Genomic DNA, 25281 nt, shown 5'->3' with positions numbered 1-25281 from the left:
ATTCAAGCTGGCATCCAAAGTCTGAGACGTACGGCTTTGCAGCATAGATGCAGCCCCACTTGATGTAGGTCCTGGGAGTCATCCAAAAGTATCCCACAATTTCATGGGACAACTTCCTTAGTCCTCTGTAACCCAATAATCTGCAATCCACTCTACTGAAAATTGAAGACACACTTCTTTGCAAATGGCAGCCCTGCAAATCCATGCATATCTACATCCATGGACCATTGTTGTAGATCACGGAATGGATGCAGATACACATTTTGTATCCATGCAGGGCTCTAAATACAGGATCTCAAAGTCAGGGAAGCCATAGCCTATGAGGCTGCTTCCCTGCCTTCAAGATCCTACAGTCCCTCTCCCCACTATATACAGAGAAAGGGCAGTGGGGAGGGGTGAAAGATCAAGACAAGTAGCAAAATCCGCCCTGCTCACTTACTTTGCAGAAGCAGCTGCCTCTCTCTCCAACAGACCTGATAAAGCAATGAACTCAGGAGAGGTTTCCTAAATTGCTTGGCTGCTTAAAACACAGTGATAGGAATATGGAGAATTTTGCTCCCTGTCCTGATCTATCACCTCCTTGTACTCTGTATACGGAGGGAGAGGAAATGTAGGATCTTGAAAGCGGGGAAGCAGCCTTATAAGTTATGAGCTGCAGGCAGCTTCTTCCCCGCCTTTGAGATCCTGCTTCCAGAGATAACGGAAGTCCAAACCTCTCACTATGCCACACTCGCTGTACCTCGACACAGCCCTGCAACTTGGAACATACAACCTAGAAACCCATTTAAATTCAGCAACCACACCATCACTTCTGCCTAAGGGAAATGAAATCCACTGGAGAGGGATCTCCATAGTATAGGAGAGATCCAGGGCCAAATTTAGCCCTCACGTTTATGTGTCTTGCCCTATGCATGTGTGAAAGCACGATTTGAGCAAGAGCCAACTGTGATTGAGGAATTACTGAAGTCTGTAGCAACAGACGTAAGACCTTTTGAGGTAGTCAGTGGTGAGGGATTCCTTGCATATTTTCAGTGTTTGATTAACACAGGTGCCATATATGTTTAAATGGATGCACATGCACTAATACCACATTCCACAACATCTAGCCCGGGATGCTGCACTTGTGGCAGAAGAAAAAAGAAAAATCTCAATGGAGCTTAAAAACATTCTTGGCACAGTGGGTGGAGGGGTTACCCTGGATCTTTGGACAGATGATTACAGAAAGGTTGCCTATTTGGGAATAACTGTTCATTACAGAGAGCCACAGCAGTTTGGAATGGTGGAGCACATGGTTTGTGTGGCTCAGCATGACAGTGGGAAATCAAAAACTGCAGAGAACATTCTTTTGGCTGTTTTTCAGGCACTCAGAAGATTTGATATAAACAGTATTGCCAACCAGATGATTTTCCTCATGGACCAGGGAGCAAACATGGTTGCATCCCTCAAGTCTTATGTGCGAATACTCAGCACACATCATAAATACCACATGTGATCATACTACCAAACTGGGAAACCAGAAAGAGGAAGCAGTAACCTAACTGATCCACGCATGCCGAAATCTCATTACTTACTTCAGGAGATCTGGACTTCAAAACAGACTGAAAAAGTCTCTGAAGGGGAGATATAGAAACATGACAGAATAGCAAACTATTCACATTTAAGATAACTGAGCAGCAGTGAGACAGAATATATGAAATTTTGACAAAAAAGGGGGATACTCAGCTCATTGATAGCATAGACCACTAGACCTTGAGCTTTGTAAAAGAGTTCCTGCAGCCCTGCAAGGAGGCGTCAGATGCACTAGAGCAGTCACAGCCCACTCTCCTCTTGGTGCCCATTTGGTACAAAAGGCTGAAAACGCATCTCCATCCTTCTACCACTGATATAAACAGTCTAAGTCAACTCAAATCCCAAGCTTCACAATGTCTCATCAAAAAGGTTGAGATCAAGCCTATGCACAGAGTAGCAGTTTTCCTGCACCCACAAATGAAGGAGATGAAAGTTTTCAGTGAAAAGGAAAGACAGGAAGTTTATCAAGAAACCAAGAAGCTTGTCATATTGCAAGAGAAAAATATTCCTGCAGTGAATCTTATGCTTCTTTCGTCAGTTACACAGACTCCATCACCAAAGGAGACACAATGGTCACATACAGAGTTTGAGGATTCAGATAGCGATTGTGGAAGCGACGATGATAAAATGACAAAGAATGAAGATGTTGTCGTCTCCACCACTTCAGCAGTTATACAAGCACAACTGACCCCTTCTCATTCGAGTTGCACTGTTTGCGCATTCCACCCCTGCATCTAGTGTGTGACGGGTCCCGTCCCCCCCCCCCCCCCCCCCGTGGTGCCACCTGGAACTCAGGTACAGCTAAGCCCTCTGTCTCACCAATCTGGGTTCCCTCTTGCATTGTGACAAGCTGCAAAGCCCTTCAAGCTTTCACCAACATTCACAGGCAGGGACCACACCCAGCTGTGTTCATAAATGCTCTGGCCAGCCACTCATGAACCCACAACAGAGAGGCTACAGCCAAAATACCCTCAGCTCCCCAGCCTAGGACCCTGAACCATCCTGCCCTGGTCAAAAACCTCAGTATGAAATTTATTACCCAGTCTGCCACTTCTACAAAGGAAAGTGGACATGCACTAACACTTGTTTCTGAGCTAAGACTTTTCCCTTTGCACTTCTAACAATGCACAGTGTTTTAGGTAAAATACAAAATAGATTTACTAGATAGATAGATAGATTTTAAGTGGCAAGTGATAGCAAACAAACAGATCAAAGTAGATTACCATAAGAAATAAAACAAAACCTTAATCTAAGCCTAATGTATTTGTTAGGATTTGAATCACACAGTGCCTCACCCAGTTAGATAGTACAAGCAGGTTAGCTTTTGCATACACTTCTTCCCTGTCTGCGACCAGCACAATTCAAGGCAGGTAGATAGCCCTGCAGTGCTTAATTCGTATTGAACAAGGTTTCAGGGCTCAGCCTTGGCAAGCCCTGGCACAAATTAAGCACAGGCTGGGCAGCTAGAGGGCACCTTTACCGCCCTCCTATGCCCCTCAACCCTGCACTCCCCACTCATCCCTAACTCTTGGACCCCCCTCCTGTGCCCATATGGGGAAACGGACCTGAAGTCACAGAGCACCTGCTGTCGCTGCTCCTCTCCTCGCACACATACCCTCTGCGCTACCCTAAGTGTGACTTGCCAAGCCGAGACATGCCAGGGCTCAGCCCAAGCAAAAATTAAGCGCTGTAGCCCTGCAATAGTATTCCCCTTGCATGCTTCCACAGGGAGAACAGACACTCTGTCCCTTGCATTATCTGGACTATTGAAAGTATCATCAGCTTCAGTTACCTCTTTATCAGCAACTCAAACTAGGCGATGCAGATAATCCCATAATTTAGGTTTTTTGGGGGAGAGGGGGCGGGGGAGGGGAAATCTGTGATCAATTAAAAAACCCCAGCGGCCTGCCAGAGGAACTAGTACTCATGGCTTTCTTTTCTCACCGGTAAAGCATTGCACCACATGCAGCAAACAAACAGTTTTATTAATTGAGACCTCAGTGGGGCTTTAAATCAACAGCATATTGCAGACCACAGCAAGAAGTGTTGAGCAGGAAGCCTGGAGACTGACAGTTATAGGACAAGCAGGCAAAGGCTCCCTCCTCAGCCCCTGACATCCTAGCTGTTGGGAGAAGACTGCAAACACTGTGTGATAAAGGCAAAAATCTGGATGGAAATACACTGCTAATTTCCTCAACATGAGAACCGCTACAGGGGGGAAACCAACCTTAAGCCAAAGAGCTGGTGGCTGGTGCAAAAACTGGGATTGCTGAGCTCTAAGTGTGATGACTTTATAAATCACAAGCTAAACAGACAGCAGACTTTTTTATTTTATAGTTCAGTTTGTGATTTTGAGCATTATTGGCTTAAGATATTTATTATATTATTTTTATTATAAAAGGCTATTTGTTCTGATACCTGTTGTATAATAAGATTGAGGTTTAAAAAAACCAACAACAATGTGCACATTTATTAAACAATATAGTTTTCTTATATAGTACACACACACGCACACACACTCCTCCTGAGAGGCACTGTGAGATACCATGCCGTTGTGGATGCGGTGAGGATACAGATAAGAGACAGAGTGCAGATCGTGGAACAGATACAAGGTGATTCTTGTGGATGCGGATCCACATTGTTGTATCCAGGCAGGGCTCTACAGCTCAGGTCACCATCAGTGTTCCCTCTAATTTTTCCACACATGTGCAGAATGAATTTTGCTATGTGCACCAATATGGAGGTGATGCATGGGAGGAAGCTAAGGGCTGGGGAAGAGGGTTGGGGTGCAGGGGGTGAAGGCTCCGGGGTGGGGCCAGGGATGAGGATCTCAGGGCTGGGGCAAAGGGTTGCAGTGTGTGGGGGGAGAGGGGGCCAGGGATGAGGGGCTCAGGGCTGGGGGAGAGAATAGAGGTGAGGGCACTGAGGTGGAGCCAGGGATGAGGGTGCTCTGGGGCTACAGCAGGATCTCTCTCTCTCCCTCTCCCTGTGGGGAGAGGAGCCTCTCCCACCACAACGGCTCAGGCTACAAGATACGTGCACCTTCCCCTGCTGTGGCAGGTCCAGGCTGGGACTGGGCTGGGGATGCATTCGGGCTGCACCTCCCCCTGCCGGAGCTGTGTTGGGGCCACCCCCTCCTGGCCGCTGCGGCAGTTCGGCTGGGGATGTGTTGGGGCTGCCCTGCCCCCAGCCACCGTGGCAGGTCCAGCTGGGGCTGCATTGGGGGCCGCCCCTCCCCCCAGCCGCCATGGCTGGGTGAATTTCCTGAGTGCCTGTGCGGCGCTAAATAGGCTACTGAGCAGCCATGCAGCTTACAGGGAACTTAAGTCACCATTAACCCATTCTCTTCTGATATGAGAGCACACTATCAGAGAGCCTCCTGGGTTTGCAGTGAGATTGGTGAGCTGTTCAAACTTCCTGTAACGTGCAGGGCACACAGTAAAGTTTTCCCACAGTGCACCACGGTCCTAGAGCTAGAGCGGCCACAATTTGAGGGGGCACTAAGGACTCTGGAATATCATTACTTTGACTTGGGTCTGTGCACAAAGCCTTAGGTTTGAGCATGGGTGGGGGGTGGGAGAGAGTCTTAACACAGGATTTAAATACAACGCAGACATCCAAGACCAGGGTTTCCTAACAGGAGTCAATGCCCCATTAACTCAGGCTTACATTGCAGTGTAGATATACCCTGAAACACTGCAGTGGTACAGCTATAATGCTGCAATTGTGCCACTACAGCGCTTCTAGTGAAAACACAGCCTGACTTACTTCGCCACAGCAACCACCCAATAGAAATCCTATTTAACATTTCCGCAATGCACAAATGTAAAAACAAACAAAATACAAATGACTGAAATATTTGAAAACCAAAACTTAAGTGAGCATTCATTGGGGGGAGGAAATTCTTTTTTTGTATTGACAGAAAAGTCTTTTAAAGGAAAAAATAGCTTGTGAAAATGTTTCTTGCTCAAGTCAAATGTCTTTCTTTAGAGAAAATGAAGGGAAACCAGTCAAACATTAGATTTTGGCTCTCCTGTAATAATCATTTTTAAGAATAATCCTGCTATCTAGATAAACACAACACACAAAGAGGGAAAGAAAAAAGGATAGATAAGAAAGACAAACTGCTGTCTTTCTGTTGTTAGTTCATTCACATTCTGCGGGTAAGATACATGAACAGGTTGCTCACAAACAGGTTGTATTAGTCTCTGGATCCTGGTGCACTTCCTCCCATCTGAGGAAACAACATCTGGGATCTGACTTGCATGCGGTGGTCTTCTCCCACTGGTTCTCCTTCACGGTGGAATAAGCCTGCTCTGACAGACCCAGGCCAGTGGGGTACAGGAGTCTGGTCCTATTGGTATCCAGGAGGTGGGCGGGCAAAGCCCGCCCAATTCTAAAGGACCTCCCCTCAGCCTAAGGGGAGGATCCACAGGTCCGTGACACCAAATAATTACGGGGAAAACTAATGAAAAAAAAAAAAACAGGATCGGGAGTGAGATCATAGGACTAAACAAAGGGAACCTGATGGGGACACAGAGCAGAGAACCCCAGACAACGCCCACTGCTCCTCGAAGGTATCAAGGGAATCAGGGCACGCCACCCAGAGGAACTCTGCCCGGACGCGTGAACGGACAGAGGAGCAGAAATAGGCCCCACAGTTGCAGGAAATCCCATCAGCCAACCTCCTCTCCCTGGTTTTGTAGATGGCAAGTTTGGCCAGGGCCAAGAAGAGGTTGACAAGGAGATCCCGCGACTTTGTGCGGCCACGGATGGGAAGTGCGTAGATAAACAGGTGAGAGGAAAAGTGCAACCAAAATCGCAATAAAAAGTTCAAGAGGAGCCGGAACAAGGGCTGCAATCTGGCGCACTCTAAATAAGTGTGTGCCAGGGTCTCTTTCACGCCACAAAAAGGGCAGGTGCTGGGGACGGGGTAAACCGCGCCAAGTACACATCTGTGCTCACGGCCTCGTGAAGGAGGCGCCAACTGACATCCCCAGCGGGCCTCGGAACCAGGGCAGAGTATAAGTTGGCCCACCGGGGCCTTTCACCCTCGGGAGGTGGCAGGAGGTCCCGCCCTTTGGTATCAGGGCAGGATGCGAGGGTGAGGTAATGGAGAGTGTGGAACATGAGCATGTACAGGTGTTTCCGTGGCACGGCCTGGAACAGAACCGCAGCCGGCTCGCAGTAAAAGGGTGAGGAGGCCAACTGGGTCCACAGAGCAGGGGCCCGATAAAAATGTCCACGGGGCCTTCGGTGGAGGGTGGGTGGGGCATGCCCTCTCGCCGAGGTAAGCCTGAAGTATACGCCAGGGAGTATGAGGTCAGGAGAGCCCCATGCGCAGAGCGAATGTCAGGGGATCCAGTCAGTCTCCCCGGTCATAGTCCAGGAGGTCTCCGACCCTGTTGACTCCCGCCAAGACCAGCCTCTGGCACACCGTGGGGGACTCTGCCAACCGCACATGAAGCTGGGGATTGTGTAGCAGGGGCTCCATGAGGAGATTGGTCCCCATAGTGGCCGCCACAGACCTGGTCATTGAAAAGGTCCGGAGGTGGTCTTGGTAGAAGACCGGCAGCCTGGAGAGGTCTCGCGGAAGATCTCTCAGATAGAGGTAAAAGAGCTGCCGGTCGTATCGGAGCCCTCGGAAGCGGCGGAGGAAGGCGTGCGCCAGTACGCTCCACGCCGGACTACCCGCACCATACAGGAGCCTCTGCAGGGCCTGGAGACGGAAGACATGGATCTGAGTGTGTAGGCACTTCAGGCCCTGTCCCTCTTCCTCTAGGTGAAGATGGAGGACCCCTGCAGAGACCTAGTGCATCCCTGGCCAAAAGAACTCCAAAATCGTCGTCCGGAGGTTGGTCAGGAAACCCGGGGCTGGGACCAGGGTGTTGAGCCGGTACCAGAGCATGGACAGGACCAATTGATAGAGCACCAGTGCCCTCCCTCGAAGGGAGAGGCACCGGAGTAGTCCCGTCCATTTTCGAAGCCGCTCCATCACCCTGCCCTCTAAACCATGCCAGTCCTCTGGTGGAGACGGGTGCGTGACAGAAAGGTAAACACCGAGATAGAGCAGCGGACCCGCGCTCCACCAGATGGCCTGAAGCGCGGGTGGGAGGGAGCTCGCCTGCTACTCGTCCCTGACCACCAGGCCAGAGCTCTTGACCCAGTTGATCCAGGCGGAGGAAGCCGCCGAGTAGATGGCCTGGCAAGCCTCCACCCACACCAAGTCACCCAGGTCCTGGACCAGGAGGAGCACATCATCGCCATATGCCGACAGGACCAGCCGCAGCTCCAGCTCCCAAAGCACCAACCCCGTCAGCCTCCGACTGAGGAGACAGAGGAAGGGCTCGATTGCCAGAGTGTACAGCTGACCCGAGAGGGGATACCCCTGTCGCACTCCTCGCCCGAAGCTGACCGGCTCGGTCAGGGTCCAGTTGAGCCTGACCAGACACTTCGCAGAAGCGTACAGCACCTGGAGAAAACCCACAAACCAGGGTCTGAAGCCGAACGCTCGCAGAGTGCTCAGGAGATACCCGTGGTCCACCCTTTTGAACGCCTTCTCCTGATACAGGGACAAGAGGGCGAACGACAGACCATCCCTACACTCTAATTCCAGAAGGTCCTGGACCAGATACAGGTTATCAAAGATCGTGCGGCCCAGGACAGTGTAGGTCTGGATTGGGTGGATCACATCTGCCAGCACAGACCCTAGCCACATTGAGATGGCCTTCATAACGATTCTGTAGTCAGTGCTGAGGAGCGAGATGGGACGCCAATTCCATAAGTCACAGAGGTCCCCCCTCTTCAGCAATAAGGCGAGTACGACTCGCCTGCACTAGAGAGGGAGGACCCCGCCCTGCAAAGACTCGGCCCAGACGGTGACCAGGTCTGGGCTGAGGACATCCCAGAACACGCGGCAGAACTCCACGGTCATCCCATCCATGCCTGGAGATTTATTGGTGGGCATGCGACGGAGGGCTTCCGAGAACTCAGCCAGAGTGAGAGGCAGCTCTAGCTGATCCCGGTTGCCCGTGCTGACCGTCGGGAGTCTGTCCCCAGAGCACTCTGAAAGCATTAGGATCGGTCGGATCCGGGGAGAAGAGAGTCACGTAGAAGGCCCTGGCCCTCTCGCACATCTCCGCCGGATCCGTGAGGGGGGTGCCATCCTCCATGCTTCTTGGCCCCCCTCCTTTTCTCCAAGGATAGAAGAAGCGGGAGCCGCGATCCATCTCCCAAAGGAGGCGGATGCGGGATGGAACAAAGCCACCCTGGGCCCGATGGTCTTCGAAGGCCCGGAGCTCCTCTCACTTCTCCCGACACACTCCACAGAGGGATGGATCCTCGGTGCTGGGGGCCAGACGTCTCTCCAGCTCCAAGACCTCCCGTTCCAACTGTCCTATCGCCGCATCCCTCCGTCAGCTAGCGCCCCAGGTGTAATCACGGCAGAAGAGCCAGGTGCACACCTTCCCCAGGTCCCACCACTGCCGCGCAGAGGGAAAGGCGCGCCTCGCCCTCTCCAGGCCAGCCACAACTCCCGGAAGGACGCCACGAAGCCCGCATCCTCCAGCAAACTATTATTAAATTGTCAATAGGCCGGCCCCGGCCTCTCCGTGCGGAGAGAGACCGTCACAGTGGCAAGGTGGTGATCTGAAAAGGGGGCCGGCCGAATACTGGAGGAGTGGGCCCGTGAAAGGTGGAAAAGCGACAGGTAAATACGGTCCAGCCGGTAGCAGCGGGGCCTCCACCCGGATGAAGGGGAACGTCGAGACATCGTCCGGGTGGTGGTCGCGCCAGACGTCCACCAGGGAGTGGCATTCGACGATCTCCCGGAGGACATCCACGGCAGCTGGGCACTGCTCAGTCCCCGAGCGGCCTCGTTCCTCGAGGGTGGTGGTAAAGTCCCCTCCCAGGACCAGGCACTCACGAGGATCCAGGGAGCCGAGGAAGGCGGATGCCTGCTGATAAAAAAGCAACCTCTCCGGGCCCGATGTAGGGGAGTAAACATTGACGAGATTAACCACAAGCCCTTTCATGCGGATCCGGAGGTGCAGCAGGTGGTCCGGCACAGCTTCGGCGACCCCCAGCACCTCAGGTCGGAGGTCGGGGGAGAACAGGGTCGCCACTCCAGCCGCGCAAACCGAGAAGTGGCTAAAGTAGGCCCTGTCCCCCCACTCCAGCCACCAGCTAGCTTCAGTGGCCAGATCCGTATGGGTCTCCTGCAGGAAAACCACAGAGTACCCTCCCTCCCAGAGGAAGGAGAGCACCTGGCTCCTGCGGAGACCCATCCTACAGTCCCGGGTGTTTAAAGTGGGAAAGATGATCGGTGCCATGAGGAGGGCTGGGGGGCTCGCCAGCAGACACACCCACGGCCTCCGGCAGGCCGCGCAGCAATCTGTGACCTACCCCGTAGGTGAGTAAACAGTCACGGAAGAGGTGGACCCGCTGGTAGGCCGCAGCCTCGCGGCCCGGAGGATCTGATGGAAATCCTCCCACCGCCGAAGCGCAAGCTGGACTTTGTTACGGGAGCCACGGACGTCCTCAAGGAACTCCTGCAGCTCCTCCCTCAGCGCATGGGGGGGCGGGGTCACTGATTGATGACTGTCCCCCAGTGGGGCCCCCGTCACAGCCCCGTGGCCCACCGAGGCAGGCAGGCAGGGGGCAGACCCCCGACGTGGCATCCAATGGGCCGACGCCACGCGACCCAACCCACTCCCCGGTTCAACAAGGGGTGGCGGAAGGAGAACAGCAGCCCCCAGTAGGTCAGGACAAGGAAATACTACTGAAGCCGCTCCCTGGGGGGTATTCCCAGGGGCGGCACTGGCATCACAGGAGGTGGTGGGGACAAGGACAGGGCTAACAGGAGTAGGGCGGGGATCAGGGAGAGAAACTGGGAAGGGGGTAGAGGCAGGATCCTGAGCCTCTATAGTTGAGCCACTGGACGGTGGCTCCTCCTGGCCAGGCTCAGGGATCTGGGAAGTAGGAAGGGGACCCCTAACGATGCCGGGCTCAGCCACTGTGGCACGTGTGGCAGCCTCGGCATCCAGAGACAGATGTTCGTCAACGGGGTCCCAGCCTAGAAAGCAGGGCGGGTCCTCCACACCCAAGAGGGACACCCCCTGGGAACCGGGTCTCGGCAGCGGGCTACTGGCCATCGCCCCAATGGGCTCGGCGGCCATCAACAGGGTGTCACCCGCAGCCGGGTTGATGGAAGAATCCAGGGGACCCCCAGAGGTGGGAGCAGAAGCAGCGGTTAGAGGAAGGGAACTCGGGGACAGGGGGGACCGTGGTGAGGTCGCCCAGATCAAGGCCCGCTAGCAGAGGGTCGGCCTCCCCCTGCGTGACCGAGGTCAGACCCAGGGCCTCAATCTCCTCATAGATGGAAGGGAGATCACCATCCACCACCCCAGGGCCCTCCCCGCTAGCACCCGAGGCGATACCCACGTCAGCACTTGCAGAGGCTTCGAGCGGGAAGAGAGAGGCTCCCTTGGGGGCTTCCACGGGGAGGGACCCCAGAGGAAGGGTGGCATTACCTTCCAGTGCTGCCACGATGTCCCCAGCCGACACCACGGAACGGGAGTCATCAGGGGGCAAGGCGGAAGGCTCGTCATCAGTGCCCCACTTCCTGCTCTTCCGGGGGGCCTCCGAATCCGAAGGATGTAAGGAGGTTCGAGCCTTCTGCTTGCCCTGCTTCTCCTACACTAAGGACCAGCCCTCCATGGTATCATCCGGGGGCTGGCCAACAGAGGTCGGGTCGGGGGGCAAGGGCAATGGCTCAGGGACTCGGGGAGGCAGTGGTGGGACAGCAGAAGAGAGGGAGGATTCCCCCTGGGGCAAGCCCTCTCCCACGTCTGGCGGTACTCCCGCAGCACCCTCCTCCACAGTGGGGGACCGAGGAGGAGGAGGGGCAGCTTCGGGTGCCGGGCAGCCAGGGGTGATGACAGGGCTGGCACTGTACCGGGGCTCGGGGGTCCCTGACGCTCCTCTGTGCTGAGCCAAGGGGCAATCCCTCCGGATGTGCCCCATCACCCGGCAGAGGTAGCACCGGGCCTCCCCCGTTGAATAATGCACCCAGTAGTGGGTAGTGGGCCCCTGGTAGGGGACCAGAAAGGACCCCTCGAGCGCCTCCCCGCCACGCGCCGCCGGCGGCAGTTGAAGCTGCACTTGCCGGCGGAACGAGAGGACGTGACGGAGGGCGGGGTCCTTGCAGCCCAAGGGGAGAGGGCTGATGACGGAGATGGGGCGCCCCAGGGCAGAAAAGGGCGGGCAACAGGGCGGCATTGGGCAGGAAAGGAGGGACGGAGGTCAGGACCAAGCGACCCCCAGGTCTTCCAACGGCTCCAGGGGGACGAAACACGCCCCCCACCGCCAGGCCCCTCTCTACCGCCTCCTGTGCGGCGGCCTCCGATGCGAGGAAGAAGACCACCTTCCGTACATTTTGGAGGCCGCCACGATGGCCGTGGGCCCCACCACCCTCGCCAACGCCCGCACGTAGGTCTCCACGTGGGGCGAGGCGGGCACCAGGAGGCAACGGACGCCGTGCTTCCTGGTCAAGGTGGGAAAGGGTCCCCGGCCGCTGTAGATGGTGGTGGAAGCGGTGGTCGGAGGAGACGGCGGCAGGCGGGGGGGCCGCCGCCACCTGGGCGTACGCCCTGGGGCCGGGGGAGGGAACACCCGCAGAGCTGGTGGAGGGAATAGCGGGGAGGGATGCCGCAGCCGGAGCGGGGCTGCGGCAGTGGGGGCAGTTTCCGCCATGGAGGGCCTGGCCTTTTTAGCGGGGCCCTTACCCTTCTTCCCACCCCGACCCTTCCCACCGGCTGGGGGAGCTCCCCCCGAATCGGAAGGGGGGAGGGACGTGGCAGCAGCGGAGGTCTCCCCGGTACTCGCCGCTGCCAGTGCCCCAGCAGGGGCGGAGGTAGGTGGATCGGCAGCGGCGGTCGAGGAGGTGGAGGCTAGGGCAGTGGACATGGGGGCAGGTGGAGGAGGGGCAGTGGGAGCATCGCGAGGGTCTCCCCCGCCACGTCCCCCGCCATAACGAGAGTGGGGAGGGGGACAAACAGCGAGGGGAGGGGAAGGAGAGGAGGCGACCACCCCTCCCCGCCGCTGCAGGCATAGGGGAGGAGGGCGCCAGAAAGGGAAGGCTAAAGGGGGGCATGGGGAGCAAACAAGGACCGAGGGGGGGAAGGGTGACAGGACCACCGACGCAGAGGGGAGTTCCGGCTCCTCCAGTTGCACTGGGGAGGGGGGCCAGAAAGGGAAGCTAAAGGGGCGTGGGGGTAACCAAGGCTAGGGTGGAAGGATGACAGGGGCACCGAAAGTTCCGGCTCCTCCAATGGGGGAAGGGGGGACAATGGCAGATGGGCGGGGGTGCAGTGAACAAGGGGAAACTCAAATGGGGGAAGGCACAAGCGCATGGGGGGGGGGGCGCACGAGGGGAGGGACCAATCAGGGCTGGGGGAGCACAGGGTGGGGGGGAGAAGGGCGAGCTGGGAATGGGGCAGAGGGACCACGGGGGATAGCTGCAGGGCTGGGGCAGAACTAGCAGGGCCACAGAGGGAAATAGGTGGGGCGGACAAAAAAGGAAAGGGGCCAGTCCAGGGGGAGGGGGGAAGGTGGTGCGCCCACAGGCACTTGTGCAAAAGTCAATGGTTGGCTGCTGCTGCTGCAGGCCCAAACGATGGAAGTGGGCGTGGTGGGTCAGGCGAGCAGCTCAGTCCCAGAGGCAGGAGTCCAAAGCGAAGGAAAACAGCCAGCGGGGGTGGTGGAGGGGGCAACGATGGTGGTGGGGGCGAAAGGGAACACAGATGGACCGGGGGCAGGCTCCACGCCACACCCCCGGTGTCCCAACAGACACAGTCCAAACCCCCACCACAAGAGCACAGGTTGAAAAAGACTCAGTCCAGGAATACCCCCTCCACAGTGGTCTTCACGTGGTCTCCAGCAGCAGGCGGCGTCCCCTTCTCCTCCTTCACCTCCTCCGGGCTCCAACAGCTCGCCAGCAACTGCCACAGCAGTCCCAGCAGCTCCAGGTGGTGGTGGTCTGGTGTCCAGGCAGGAGGGACCCCGCTCAGAAGGTGTCCTCAGCAACAAGAGCCGGGGTCCCTCACACCCCCCCTCTCTGGGAAGCAGGCCAGCAGCCCCCCCCTCCCTCAAGGGCTGTAGGTGGAGTAACAGCAGGAACCGAGGGGGGGGGGGAATCTACTAGCCAGCCAGCAAGCTGATAGCAGGAGAGGGGTGGGGTGGTGGTGTCTAGCCCAGCCAGGGGAGCAGCAGAAGCAGGAACAGCAGCAGCAGTAGCAGCAGCAACAGCAGCAGCGAGGGCCCAGCCCAGGAACAGCAGCAGCAGCAGCCCTCCCTCCTTCCTCTACAGCGGAGCGGTCGAAAGGAGATGAGCTACTCCTGGCCCCAGGAGAAGCATTTCTGTTCCCTGAGTGACCAGAGCAGAGGCTGCCCTAGAGTAATCAGGAACCTGCTAGAACCAATTAAGGCAGACAGGCTGATTAGATCACCTGCAGCCAATCAAGGCAGGCTAATCAGGGCATCTGGGTTTAAAAAGGAGCTCACTCCAGTCAGGTGAGGGGGAGCCAAAGGAGAGGAAGTGCGTGTGAGGAGCTGGGAGCAAGAGGCGCAAGGAGCTGAGAGTGAGAGGGTGTGCTGCTAGAGGACTGAGGAGTACAAGCATTATCAGACACCAGGAGGAAGGTCCTGTGGTGAGGATAAAGAAGGTATTTGGAGGAGGCCATGGGGAAGTAGCCCAGGGAGCTGTAGCTGTCATGCAGCTGTTACAAGAGGCACTATAGACAGTTGCAATCCACAGGGCTCTGGGCTGGACCCGGAGTAGAGGGCAGGCCCAGGTTCCCCCCAAACCTCCCAACTCCTGTTCAGACACAGGAGGAGTTGATCCAGACTATGGGGAAGATCACTGAGGTGAGCAATCTGCCAATAAGCACAGGACCCCCCAAGGTAGAGGAGGAACTTTGTCACACTGCTTACTCGCGCTTAGCCTGCCATGCTCTTTATGGCAATAATACAATGGAGTTAAATCAATGCCAAAACTGACAGAGTTTTGAACAGATTAGACAGAAGATAGAAAGATAGGAGAATGAACAAAAAGTGGAACAGAGTTAAATTATACACTCTGAAAGCGGTAGAAGGAATGCTAAACCTGGCATTGTAGAAATTACTGAGACCCAGTTGTTCTCATAGCAATAACATGACATCTTTGATGTTCTTAGAAAGGGTCTTTCTGCTTTGCCAATGCTCCATTTGTGGCCTGGATGCACGGAAAAGTCACCACAAAGGCAAAAGTCATGTTTGCATTGTTGGTGACAGGATGTCCTGAAAAGCTCTGTGCTTCTCCCACAACATGACCAGAAGGGATAGACAATTAGTCAATGTTTTCACAAAGGTCCAAATCAAGATGGCTGCAGGACTATTAACACTGGCAACGCCTTCCTTTTCAAGAAACTGCTAATCTATTCATATGTCAACTTTTAACCTCATAAGCATTCTGAGATATTATATTACCACCTTCATAAAGTCTACAAGATTCAATTTACATGTTTTTCTTTGGCTCCATTCTGTGCATTCATCCAACAAAAGTTTTATGAAACTATCTGTTTTGGGTTAAGATGATCCTTTTAAAGCCTTAAATAGCACAGGTTTCAACACAACTTTTCAAAGACAGCTCATGAGAGAGTATGCCACCTCAGGAACAGTACTCTGCAACTCTGGGCCTGTGAAGGGTGGATGACTGAGTGAGACGGCACTGTGATAAAATCTTCCAGAAGCAGAATTCAGGCAATTTCTCCCTTCTTTCATGGGCACCATCTGCCAGGATTCTCACTCTGGGACAGTGAGTAGCTCTAAGCCAGGGGTGGCCAACCTGTGTCTCTGGAGCCACATGTGGCTCTTCAGAAGTTAATATGCAGCTCCTTGTATAGGCACCGACTCTGGGGCTCGAGCTACAGGTGCCAATTTTCCAGTGGGCTGGGGGGTGCTCACTGCTCAATCCCTGGCTCTGCCACAGGCCCTGCCCCCACTCCACCCCTTTCCGCCCCCTCCCCTGAGCCTGCCTTGCCCTCCCTATCACTCCCAGAGCCTCCTGCATGCTACAAAACAGCTGATCAGGAGGTTTGCGGAGGAAGGGAGGAAGCGCTGATCGGCAGGGCAGCCAGTAGGCAGCTGGGAGCAGGGCGAGCTGATGCGGGGCTGCTGACACATTACTGTGGCTCTTTGGCAATGTACATTGGTAAATTCTGGATCCTTTTCAGGCTCAGGTTGGCCACCCCTGCTCTAGACAGTGTTATGAGCTGCACTAAACCTTGTTAATGGTCAAGTTAAAACCTCACTGAAAATTATGCATCAGTGTGCCTTTCCTTTGAGAGGGCTGTAAAAGACAGTTAAGGGGGCTACATCTAAAACAAGGCATAATGGAGTCTGCCCAGAAGCTAGCAATATGTGGGTGGAGGAGTCCACTGGGCATTGTTCTGATCAGGTGAGTGGAAAAAGCCTAGCTGGGGAAGGGAGGCGGACAAGAAACAGACATAGATTGATGATTGGCTTTCATTCAGCCACCAGCATATAAGCACCGTGTGGCTCTAGAGAAAGATTCTTCTGGGTCTGATGCTGGCTAAAGAGGCTTTGACCTGTAAGCAAAGATGCTATCCACTGTTTTTTTGGTTTCTCCTGCATTCAGAGAAGCAGGACTTTGTACATTCCTTAGAAATCAACAAGAACTCAAAGAAAAAAACAGCTTTTGTCAATTTCTAGTTCCAGCTGGAATATCCCCAGGACCCCAAACTTGACTAGCCACTCAGGGGCAACAATATATCTCAAAAGAAAATAAGCCATGACCATACACAACAGAGAACATACGAACAACAGTTCAGAAACTGACAAGTAACTTGAATACTCCTTCCTAAACCCACCTACACAGTAGTGATAAGATACCACCTTAAGTTTTTGGAAGCACACTGGAAAGCGCATGATCAAAAGCTAAAACTTTCAAAATCTGGCCAACTTAGATAAAAGGCATCCAAAAGAGAAAATAAAAAATCTAGAAGACAAAAGATATGGGCTCCCCTGCTTCAGAAATAGGTTTTGCAGAACTGAAACAACAAAGCTGGATTTCTTCCTAAAGGCCAAACCCAAACATTAATGCTTTGTAAACGTCCACGTGAACAGCCACTATGTGGCTGTCTTGAGTGGAAATTCCTCTGCCACTAACAACAGAAGTTGCTCTGTCCTAACTAGCATAAGCAAAGACAATACACAACTGCAGGTGTGCCAGCCATCTCATAGCCGAGACAGGTACAACAGACACCCACTAAAAGTAAAACAGTCTCTTTCATGACAATATTACTCTAGGAATTAGTATTAAAACACAGTTGTGGGATATTTCTAAAATCTTTAATTTAAGCCAAGTACAAACTCAGATAGTTAATTGTTCATTTTGTGAGGAAAAACCTCAACTCGATAGGTACAAGGTTGAAAAGATAGCATGATGCTAGAAATCCATCTTCACATAAAGAGGGAATCAAGAACAGGACTATAACATGACCTTATTTTATGCTTGTTAAAAAAATAACAGTTTATAAAACTTAGATTTTTGACACTTCTCTAGCATTATCTCCAATCCATTTGTATCATTTCTGTGGAACACAGTCTTGTTTTGTGTAGAAAAAGTAGTCCAAGCAAGGTAAAACTAACGTCATTTTACAGGACTAGTATAAGCTCTTAATTTATATTAAAAGCCAAGAAATATCAAGTGCTTTACACAATGCCTTTAAACTTTCTATACAACAGTGAATCAGTAAGATTTTTATACGAGAAGAACTTCAGCTTGGATTTCTTTTACTGCTATTGTATTTTTCTATTAATTACAATTCTGAAATAACAAAAGAAAGTACCTGACTGGTCTTTGAAGTTCAATGTAAAGTCTTTATATTTGGATAAATCAAACTCCACTCTTGCACGTGCTACTCCTTTGTTCTGAAGCAAAAAGGGAATTCCTTGGGTGGAACCAGCGTAAACACCATGGAAGTTAAAAGATTCCTGTTAAGTTTAAGAACAAACAAACAAACAAATGTAAGAGTGTTATAAAGTCATATGTATAGTTGGAGAGTACTTTAAAAATATTCCAGTTCAAAGATCCATAAGTTATCCTATATTAACCGAACCTCTCAGTTCACCAACTGCCTATCCAGCTCCTTTATTGGCCCTAGATCTTTCATGGGTGCCAAAGACCACAGTTTAGGAACCACTGCTATAATACCATTGATTGTACCACTAGTGAAATGTTTCAAATTGCGTATAATTTTTCAATTAAATTAATTTCATTCTATTTCTCCTCTTCTCCTTCCTTCATCTTTATAACCTTTACATACTATACATTTAGACAGTTAAATCCCTCAGCTGCCACAGGTATATTTAATTTTTAATCTCTCTTCACATTCACCTCAGTCCCTTTGCATGAAATAATTTATAGAAAAATAAACTGAAAAAAATGTGAATAACTAAGGAAGGAAAATTCTGACACCTGACTACAAAAGTAATAATTAAATAAAATTACAAATCTTACCTAGAACTAATAATTAGTGTAATAAAAGATACCTCATACTTACTACACTAATGCCTATTTCAGGGGCCTCTACAGATCCACCAATCCTAAATTCCAATAATTTTCCATGGCGGACTGCTACCTAGTTGAAAGAAAAGTAAAATTGTCAACACTGTAATTACTACATTACTCTGTCATTTACTATACAGTACATAATATAATGGAACAGTTGTGATGGCAATTTTAAATAAGATAGCTTTAAATAATAGACAACAGAAAGACAGCTACGGAATTCTATTGCATAGGTTCCCTTGAAAAGAACTTCCCCACATTGTAAAGTTATTTTGCTATGAAAATATTATAATGAAGACTAAAAATGGTGTATTGGTTTCTATAATATACACATGCAATGATTCCAGTGGGTTATAGAATCACTGGGTAAAAGTAGCAGCTCTGTTGGATACCAAGCAAGATAATGATAGCCACTACTGAAGGAGGGAATCAAATTGAAGAAAAGAGCAGCTTTTTGCAGCCAGGAGATAGAGCAATATAGGAGGGAGTACACAGCTGTTTTCTGTGGCAGGCGGGACCTGAGTGGAGGAAATCTGTCCAGTGAGAGCAGGAACCAGTAGGTAGGTTTCTTGAAACAAGCCACAATGGAAAGAAACAGGTATTGCAGCTAGGTCAGAAGTGCTACAGCTACCTCAGGAAGTAGCAGAAGTGAAAGGGAGTGGGTGGATGTTGGGTTTAGTAGTATGGTGTTAGGGGACAACAGCAAGTGGAAAAAACAGTAGTGGGATCAGAAGGTGTGGCCAGGTCTGGGCATATGACAGCATCCATTAAAAATTCAGATAATTTTTTTCTTGACGCAAGATGAATCCAGCAAACTTATCAGACTCCTGTACAAATCAAATCCAGATTAGGTATTTGTTGGATCCCTAATCTCAAAATCAACCTTTATAATGAAGTACTTTCAGAACTCAGTTTCCTTGCGATGCATACAAATAGGAGACAAATAATCTAAACTCTCTTCAGTAGTCTAAGCCCTATCACTCTAAAGAACATGAGAGTAGATGTAAGAACTGAGCCCAGTGCTCCATTCTCCCACCACAGAATACAAACCACTTCCACTCTTTTCTGTGTGACTTACTTGTACCCTGTGCTTGGAGAATAGAGCCTTGAAATATAAAGTACTATTTCCAGGCCACAGGTGTAGCCCAAGCGGCTATTTTTTGTACTAAATGAAATGGAGCAAATTAATTTACTGACTGAAAGTTTCTATCCTAAAACATATCCTTTATCAGTCTCTTTATTAAAAAGAGTTTATTCACCTAAACCATTAAGATAATTACAATCAAACCAAGTGATCACTGTAAGTGGTAGACCTCAATATTGATGCAAAACTGATTATTAATAAAATTATTATAATTTATTCTTATGTTGGTTCAATACAAACTTGCCTGTGCCTTTACTGAATTTAAGAAATATGAACAATGTTTTTTAAAAACACACAATGCTTACAGAAATAACAGTTTTATGTTTTCAGTTGATTAATTATATGAAATGTTAATGCTAAAAAGAGATGCCTAAGAAAGGTTCATTCAAATAGTGACAGGCTCCCAAAATGTCAAAGGAAGATAATACATTTAGAGGTTTATTGACTCATTGGTTCATACAGACTTTGAAATGCAACTTCTAGAAAGTCTCTTTCCATTTTAACTTTCTAGACCATCATGCTGTATGCATTGTTTTTAAAGATGTAAATAAGTATTGGTTATTATGCTTTTATATAAAATACAATAGATGCTTTTAAGTGCAAGTTTTAAATGTACTGCAAATGGCAGATCTTAAACCTAAGAACCATTGGGTCAAAATGGCCAGAATACCAGCAAGATTGTCTGATCAAAGTCCAAAGAACATCCCTCTGAGCCAGAATCTGGCACCGAGATTAATTTTATCCCAAGCAACAGATTTTATAAGAATATTTAGGGATACATTGTGTTCTCAAAGCCAAGAAAGTGGGGTTTTCCCCCTTCCCTTTTCAAAGACAATGCCTACATTTTAAAACCCTCAGAAAGAATTACAGAAATATTAAAAATATTTTCTTTTAGGAGGTAAGCTAAAGTCTTCATTCTTCAGATGTAAAGGAGAACAATTGTGGTTGGGAAATGATTTGTACAAGGCCTTTTCTAACTTCTGGATTCATGTTGCTGCTTAAAGATGAAAACCCTTTGTTCCTTAAATGCGTCAATAAGTTTCATTTGTGATGTTAATTTGCATCTAAATGCAAGCCTCATAATAACTTCCTAATGTCATTGTAATGAGAATAGAAGACGTTTTATGGACAAACAGAGCAAGGTCATTTGATACTATATCTAGTTACTAATAGAATGTAACACGAGTATAAAAATATTGATAAGAAAATTAGTTATCTGGCTATGCTTAAACAATTTATTTACTAAACTCAGAAAGACATGATGTACCTCTCCAAAGCCTACTAAGAAAAGACAATGCCTTCTCGGATGGCTATTTAAATTTAAAGTCACTGTCTTTAAGAATTAAGGTTAAAAAGATTACTTTGAGACCTGAAAGACTATATACAATATAAGGTTTTTTAGATTCATTTAAAACAAAATTTCATCTCCTATGAAACCTGGACAGCACTGAAGGAAAATATCAGAAAATGGATTAAGGGCATGTCTACACTAGAGCCCTAAGTTGACCTATGTTAGGTTGACTTGCAGACACTGCAATAATTACTGCGGTGGCTGACCTCCACACTACCCTCTTACAGCTGGCGGTAAGCGTCCTCACCAGGAGCGCTTCCACCAACTGAACAGAGTCACTGGGGAGAGCTGAGAGCCAGGGCTCTCAGATCCGCGGAGTTCCTCTCCAGAAGCCAGCTGCCCCCCGACTCCACTGGGCTCTCAGTTCCCTGCTCCCAGGTGGGAGCAGCCACCAGGGCTTCTCAGCTCCCTGATTGGGGAGCCTCCGGGCAGCAGCCCAGCTGGAAGTGGGAAGCAGGGGACAGACGGGCTCTAGCTGCCTGACAAGATAGCCAACAGCTGATGTAAGGAATGCAGCATCTACACAGACACTGTGGCCCTAACTACACCGACATAAGCCCTGTGCCCCTCGTGGAGGAGGAGTTATGATGTCAGCGTAGTAGAGCACTTACATTGGCATGGCAAGGCCACAGTGCATAGCCTGACAATTAGTTCAACGTAAGCTGCCTTACATTGACCTAGCTGGGTACAATGGACCAGGCCTAACTTTCAAGTTATGATAATTTCCTGCCACAAAGGTAAAGGCAGTATAACCATCAAGTTGAGGAAAAATTCGAACCCTATTGTCTATATAGTAACACATTGCATATGTACAGCTGAAACTGCAAACAAGGCAATCCCATTAAGGTGCTGAGCCAATGAAAGGGCCACAACAGTTGATATTATGAATCCTTCCTCCTCCAGTAAGGTTATGGAAGAAAAGACTATAGACACTCTGTGCTGCTGGTTGCGCAGTTCAAAATCTTCTCCCGTCCTTCATCTTTGCAGCACTCACCACTGCTCATCCTGTTCATCTACAGGAACAAGCAACTAACAACAGTAACATTCAGTGAACAGAAAGGAACATGAAATAGCATCAAGAAGCAGTCTTTCAGTTCAGCATGAGTTCATCAGCATCATGGGTGACATGAAACTTGCCAAAGCACTGCCAAGGAATTATATTTAAATTGTTCTTGTAATGATTTTATGAAATATTGAAATACTATTGCAACTTAAGATACTAAGAGATCATATTAATATGACCTATTACTAGGATAATCAGATCTTGTTAAACATAAGATGGTGGACTGTGTATACCTAGAAAAGAAACAAACTCACCTGGATAAACAGAGAGAAATAGTGGGATTTAATTCAGATTTAAGATTCTTGGTAATCATTAATTGGCTATCTCAAAACAACTCCTTGAATGGCTTCTTTTAAGTAACTGATTTAAACTCTTTGATTTCATAGGATTTAAGATTACTCTTCTTTGCTCATTTATAAACTGTTCAGGTTATCAATGATATAACGAGTCTTCACTTAAATTCTTCTGCCCACCTATAAACTGTTTTAGTGATCTATGATACTAGCGACTCCTGTTTTAGTTTAATTTTTGGAGTGAGCTGCGCTCCAAGAGTAGATCCACTATCAAAAATTTAATCTCTGTTAAAAGCTCTCCACAGAGAGAAATACAGAAGAGATTGTAACTAACTAACCATAATCAGTAGTTTATTTCATTTTGTTTTTTCTTTATTTAATAAAATAATAATTAATAACTGATTAATTTTCTTGTCTTTAATCACAGCATTCTGTACAGAAAGGCAGAGAACACCATGTTATTAAAAAAGAGTGGAAGTCACATCCCATAACTGGGATTAAGAGAGATTATTAAGATTTGCCTACCGTTTCTTGCTTTGGTAAACTATAAATTCTAATAGTTTTTCAAATAAAATCACTTGGCACACAATAACTTGAAACACCCCCTTGGAAAGATAAATTGCCTTTGAGCATGAATTTATTTATCATCAATCAGATGTGAAGCTTTTAAGTCTTTCCTCTAATTGCCATTATTTTGAATCCTTTCAAAAAACTCATTTATATGTGGATGGTTTGTCTTGGATAAAACATTTGATTCTATTCCAACAAAAAACTTTCAAAAAGGAACACTCCTCACATACATATGTATTCATAACAAACTCATGACAAACAGTCCTGTGGCATCTTATAGACTAACAGACATATTGAGCATAAGCTTTCATGGGTGAATACCCACTTCGTCAGACGCATGTGGTGGAAATTTACTGAGGCAGGTATAAACATGCAGGCAACAATCAGTCTAGAGATAACGAGGTTAGTTCAATGACGGAGGATGAGGCCCTCTTCTAGCAGTTGAGGTATGAACACCAAGGGAGGAGAAACTGCTTTTGTAGTTGGCTAGTCATTCATAGTCTTTATTTAATCCTGAGCTGATGGTGTCAAATTTGCAAATGAACTGAAGTTCAGCAATTTCTCTTTGGAGTCTGGTCTTGATGTTTTTTTGCTACAGGATGGCCACCTTAAGATCTGCTATTGTGTGTCCAGGGAGGTTGAAGTGTTCTACAGGTTTTTGTATATTGCTATTCCTAATATCTGACTTATGTCTATTTATCCTTTTATGTAGGGATTGTCCAGTTTGACCGATGTACAAAGCAGAGGGGCATTGCTGGCACATGATGGCATATATTACATTGGTGGACGTGCAGGTAAATGAACCAGTGATGTTGTGGCTGATCTGGTTAGGTCCTGTGATGGTGTTGCTGGTGTAGATATGTGGGCATAGAGTTGGCATCGAGGTTTGTTGCATGGATTGGGGTTCCTGAGTTAGAGTTTACTATGGGCGGTGTGTGGCTGCTGGTGAGAACATGCTTAAGGTTAGCGGGTTGTCTGTGGGCGAGGACTGGTCTACCTCCCAAGGCCTTTGAAAATGAGGGATCGTTGTCCAGGATGGGTTGTAGATTACTGATGATGCGTTGGAGAGGTTTTAGCTGAGGACTGTAGGTGATGGCCAGTGGAGTTCTGTTGGTTTCTTTCTTGGGCTTGTCTTGCAGCAGGAGGCTTCTGGGTATCTCTGGCTCTGACTTTTTCCTTATTTCCTCGTATGGGTACTGTAGTTTTGAGAATGATTGGTGAAGATCTTGTAGGTGTTGGTCTCTGTCTGAGGGGTTGGAGCAAATGTGGTTATACCTGAGTGCTTGGCTGTAGACACCATCAGCTCAGGATTAAACAGACTGTGAATGGCTAGCCAACTACAAAAGCAGTTTCTCCTCCCTTGGTGTTCAGACCTCAACTGCTAGAAGAGGGCCTCATCCTCCTTCATTGAACTAACCTCGTTATCTCTAGACTGATTCTTGCCTACATATTTATACCTACCTCTGGAAATTTCCACCACATGCATCTGATGAAGTGGGTATTCACCCACAAGCTTATGCTTCAATATGTCTGTTAGTCTATAACACGGGTAGGCAACCCTGCGGCACATGAGCTGATTTTCAGTGGCACTCACACTGCCTGAATCCTGGCCACTGGTCTGGGGGCTCTGCATTTTAATTCAATTTTAAATGAAGCTTCTTAAACATTTTGAAAACCTTATTTGCTTTACATACAACAATAGTTTAGTTAAATATTATAGACTTCTAGAAATCAACCATCTAAAAACATTAAAACATATTACTGGCACGCAAAACCTTAAATTAGAGTGAATAAATGAAGACTCTGCACACCACTTCTGAAAGGTTGTCGACCCCTGGTCTATAAGGTGCCACAGGACTCTTTGTCACTTTTTACAGTGCCAGATTAACACGGCTACCCCTCTGATACATAACAAACTCATCACCTCAAATACAGTATACTTCTTTGAACACAAAACAATAAGATAATGTTTAAAAATTGCTTTCTAAGAAAATATACAAACATATTCATTCTGAAAAACTGCAATATCAATCATCAACATTTTTAGGAAAAAAATACATGTTGGATAAAAACAAATGAGGAGTCTGGTGGTACCTTAAAGACTATTTATTTGGGCATAAGCTTTCGTGGGTAAAAAAACAACAAAAAACCCCACTTCATCAGATGCATGGAGTGGGTTTTTTACCCACAAAAGCTTATGCCCAAATAAATCTGTTAGTCTTTAAGGTGCCACCGGACTCATCATTGTTTTTGTGGATACAGATTAACACGGCTACTGCTCTGATTATGTTGGATTGGATTAATGGAGAGCAAGATTAATAGATAGGCATGCATGTACACACCCACTTAACGAGATAATACACAAATGTTCAGATTTTTTAAATACCTCCACTCTGGTATCAAATTTCATTACTGCATTGGGGGTGAAGTCGATTTTGAGATCAGCGTGGCCTCCAACAGGTACTACCCCCTGAGAAGGAGTAATAATCATTCCAGGCAGGGGGTTCAAATCAAGAACCTTTAAATACAAAAATCATTATAAAACATTGATGGTGCTGTAAATGTATGCTTTTACAGAATTTGGGAAAGACATTTCCTGTCCAGAAGAGTTTACAATTTAGTTAATGTAACGATTGAACTCTACGAGACTAACCTGGGCCT

The 25281-nt window shown here is 48.8% G+C and overlaps 1 protein-coding gene across 3 annotated transcripts in view; it reads right to left on the bottom strand.

Annotated features, from left to right (window-relative positions):
• The window catches only part of CFAP47 (cilia and flagella associated protein 47), a 761390-nt gene that overhangs the window by 670817 nt on the left and 65292 nt on the right, over positions 1 to 25281 (bottom strand). For all 3 annotated transcript variants that reach the window (XM_032799255.2, XM_075059737.1, XM_075059740.1), the window contains exons 18-20: positions 25007 to 25138; positions 18192 to 18269; positions 17478 to 17622 (exon numbers count right to left, since the gene is read on the bottom strand). In XM_032799255.2, coding sequence (XP_032655146.1) covers positions 17478 to 17622; positions 18192 to 18269; positions 25007 to 25138 — 355 coding nt within the window. The remainder of the gene's footprint in view (positions 1 to 17477; positions 17623 to 18191; positions 18270 to 25006; positions 25139 to 25281) is intronic.

This window comes from Chelonoidis abingdonii, chromosome 1 (genome assembly GCF_003597395.2).
Source record: "Chelonoidis abingdonii isolate Lonesome George chromosome 1, CheloAbing_2.0, whole genome shotgun sequence".
Taxonomy (NCBI): Eukaryota; Metazoa; Chordata; order Testudines; family Testudinidae; genus Chelonoidis; species Chelonoidis abingdonii.
This window is presented reverse-complemented; position numbering and strand designations above follow the sequence as displayed.